This window comes from Notothenia coriiceps, unplaced genomic scaffold (genome assembly GCF_000735185.1).
Source record: "Notothenia coriiceps isolate Sejong01 unplaced genomic scaffold, NC01 NC01_scaffold00010758, whole genome shotgun sequence".
Classification (NCBI taxonomy): Eukaryota; Metazoa; Chordata; class Actinopteri; order Perciformes; family Nototheniidae; genus Notothenia; species Notothenia coriiceps.
The window spans coordinates 852-3,532 of NW_011343459.1; the positions used below are offsets into that span (position 1 = coordinate 852).

At 39.8% G+C, this 2,681-nt stretch overlaps 1 protein-coding gene across 1 annotated transcript; it reads left to right on the forward strand.

Moving 5' to 3' along the window:
- Positions 1-747: 747 nt before the first annotated feature.
- LOC104946209 (phosducin-like) lies at positions 748-2,471 on the forward strand. Its single transcript, XM_010771990.1, has 4 exons — positions 748-807; positions 1,090-1,309; positions 1,560-1,672; positions 2,283-2,471. The coding sequence occupies exons 1-4, from the start codon at positions 763-765 to the stop codon at positions 2,469-2,471; spliced, it is 567 nt and encodes a 188-aa protein (XP_010770292.1). The 5' UTR covers positions 748-762.
- Positions 2,472-2,681: the final 210 nt, after the last annotated feature.

Here is a 2,681-nt window from a genome sequence, read left to right on the forward strand (position 1 = left end):
AAATGCCTGAATTAAAGACAATCATTTTCTCAGTATGTTTGCCTTTTGTCCAGACTAAATGTCTTGTGGTATCTTATTCTTTTGACAATACATAGACAATAAATTATCTTTTATATCATACAGTTAAGCTTGAATCATGTATAAACACAACTGCTTCAAACAAGATACAATAAAATATAGTGAACTCACAAAGTCTGAGCTAACTATTTACTAACAATGTACAAGCAATACGATCAAAACAAAAACTCAACTTGGTATTTCAGGGGTTTATTTGGGATGGAATTGTAAGATGTTCTTTCCTAACGACATGTGTTCACCTGCGCTCTGTGACCGGTGAGATGATCCAGTGTGTGTTTTCTCTGTTAGACTGCTAGCATGATGTCCGGCCAGGAGGAGGAGGAGCTACCTGTCAATCACACAGGTCAGAGGCATGAGTCAGAGAGATGCAGCAGACATGAATTGCTATATTGGCAGTCTAAATTCACTCTCAGTATTATACGTTTTCAAAATCATCATATCATCATTAACACTTTGACATAAAACCGATACATATGTATTTTATTGAGATATCATGCAATTATATTTCTAATGACTTCATGCAGTTTCATTTATACGTTATATTTAAGTGCGTTTTCATGTTTTTATTTGTGGTCTTTCTCTGTATCTGCAGGTCCAAAGGGTGTAATAAATGACTGGCGGAGGTTTAAGTTGGACAGCTTGGATCCGACTGTCCCTCAAAGCAAGAGAGAGCTGCTCAGACAAATGTCCAGCCCAAGAGAGGATGACAAGGAGAGACTCAACAGAAAGGTGGATGGAAACACTCATTGAACCTCACACAAAGGAAAGCATGACATTGATAGATATTAGAGTAAATTAGAGGATGACAATAGACTAGAACTGTACAGTATGTGCCAATGAAATGCTTTCTACAGAGATTTAGAATCCAAATGACAGCCTGAGTCTTCCACACACAAAGAAACAGACATACACAAGACAGACTTAATCATACAACTAAGGTGCAGAATATTCTACTGCAGCTTTTTTTTGTTCCTCAGTATGTAGCTGTAACAAAATATTCCTCACCCCCAGATGAGTGCTCAGGAGTACGAAATGATCCAAGAGGAGGATGAAGGTAGCCTGAAGCGCTACAGAACTCAGTCCATGCAGGAGATGCACGAGCGCCTGAGCTTCGGACCCGCGTTTGAAGAAGTCAAAGAACTTGAGTCTGGAGACGCCTTCCTAGAAGTCATAGAGAAGGAACATCAGATGACTCTCGTGATAGTCCACATTTACCAGCACGGTGTCAAAGGTTGGTTTTATAGGTTTAGCTCATCGACTCATGTTACAATTAGGGCTGCCCTCAACTAAGCATTTTTCTAGACGACCGATCGTCTTCAATTAGATTAGTCGACTAATTGTTGCACGTTTATGATATATTTATTGTAAGGCACTTTGGATAAAAGCGTCAGCTAAATGCTATGTAATTCAATGTAATGTAATATATGTTTCCACTGCTGTACTGTTTGCTAACAGTTCTTCCTTGTTTCCTCCTGTGTTAGGCTGCGAGCAGCTGAACTCATGTCTGGACTGCCTGGCTCTGGAGTACTCCAGCATTAGATTCTGCCGTATTGATGCTGTGGCTACAGGCGCTGCTGAGCGCTTCACCCCTGAGGTTAGTAAACTCTCTAAAGTAAAGCAGCAGAGAAAGTAATAATAATGGTAATATTATTAAGACATGACCTATGACCAATTACACATATTTGATTGAATCATAATATTCCCTATCAGGTATATGTAGCAGTGTTTGTAGTCACACTTTTAAGAATAACTGTGAGGTCATGAGAAGCACATTGACGTTAAACACCTCACATGACCATTATTTGTCCAATTTGAGTGTGTGGCACTAAAGACCAACACCTTTTAAAAAACCAGAACCAAAGAGCACAATCAAATTATTGACAAGACAAAATTGCTTTTGTCCTCTTATCATTGTGAACTAAATCATGCCTGAATGCAAAGCTTGACATGCAAAGCTTGACATGCATAGCGACAATAACTAAATTGCTGATTTTTTTTGTCATATTTAACGGCTAAAACAAATCAAATAGTTGGTTTAGCATTTTCAACAGTTTAACTGAAATTGGAGTTGCATTGATCTCCTTGTTATGGTAAAAAGGTTAAAATGATTGTTCTAAGAGAATAAGTATTGACTATAAAAGCAGTGTCACTTCCACTGAGCAGCCTCAGCCTGCAGGTTCATCTTCCTGTTCATGTGCTTCCAGGTACTTCCTGCCCTGCTAGTGTACAAAGCTGGTGAGTTACTGGGTCATTTCCTGACTGTTACCAAACACTTCAATGAAGACTTCTTCGCAACAGATGTGGAAGGTTTTCTCAATGAATATGGCCTGTTACCGAAGAAGGAGTTCACAGCATGGGCTGATGATGAGGACGAAGGAGGGGATGTGGAATAGTAGCAGAAGGAAAGAGAAACAGATGGAGGAGAAGGGGGGAGTTTGGAGAAAGGCAGAACTGGAGTAAACAGAGAGGGAATATAACAATAAAGGAGCATGGGAATAGAGAGTTGAGGAAAGGGATTGGGGAAGAACTGGAGGAAAACAGTGGCGGGGAAATGTTGCAGTCATGACACTAGAGTTAGAAAAACCTGTACATGGCACGTGCAA

Bases quoted from the DNA above. Each gene is read 5' to 3' on its own strand.
- LOC104946209 (XM_010771990.1), top strand. From the start codon at position 763: ATGTCCAGCCCAAGAGAGGATGACAAGGAGAGACTCAACAGAAAG. The intron at 808-1,089 runs GTGGATGGAAAC...CCTCACCCCCAG, and splicing joins AGGAGAGACTCAACAGAAAG to ATGAGTGCTCAGGAGTACGA. The intron at 1,673-2,282 runs GTTAGTAAACTC...ATGTGCTTCCAG, and splicing joins CTGAGCGCTTCACCCCTGAG to GTACTTCCTGCCCTGCTAGT.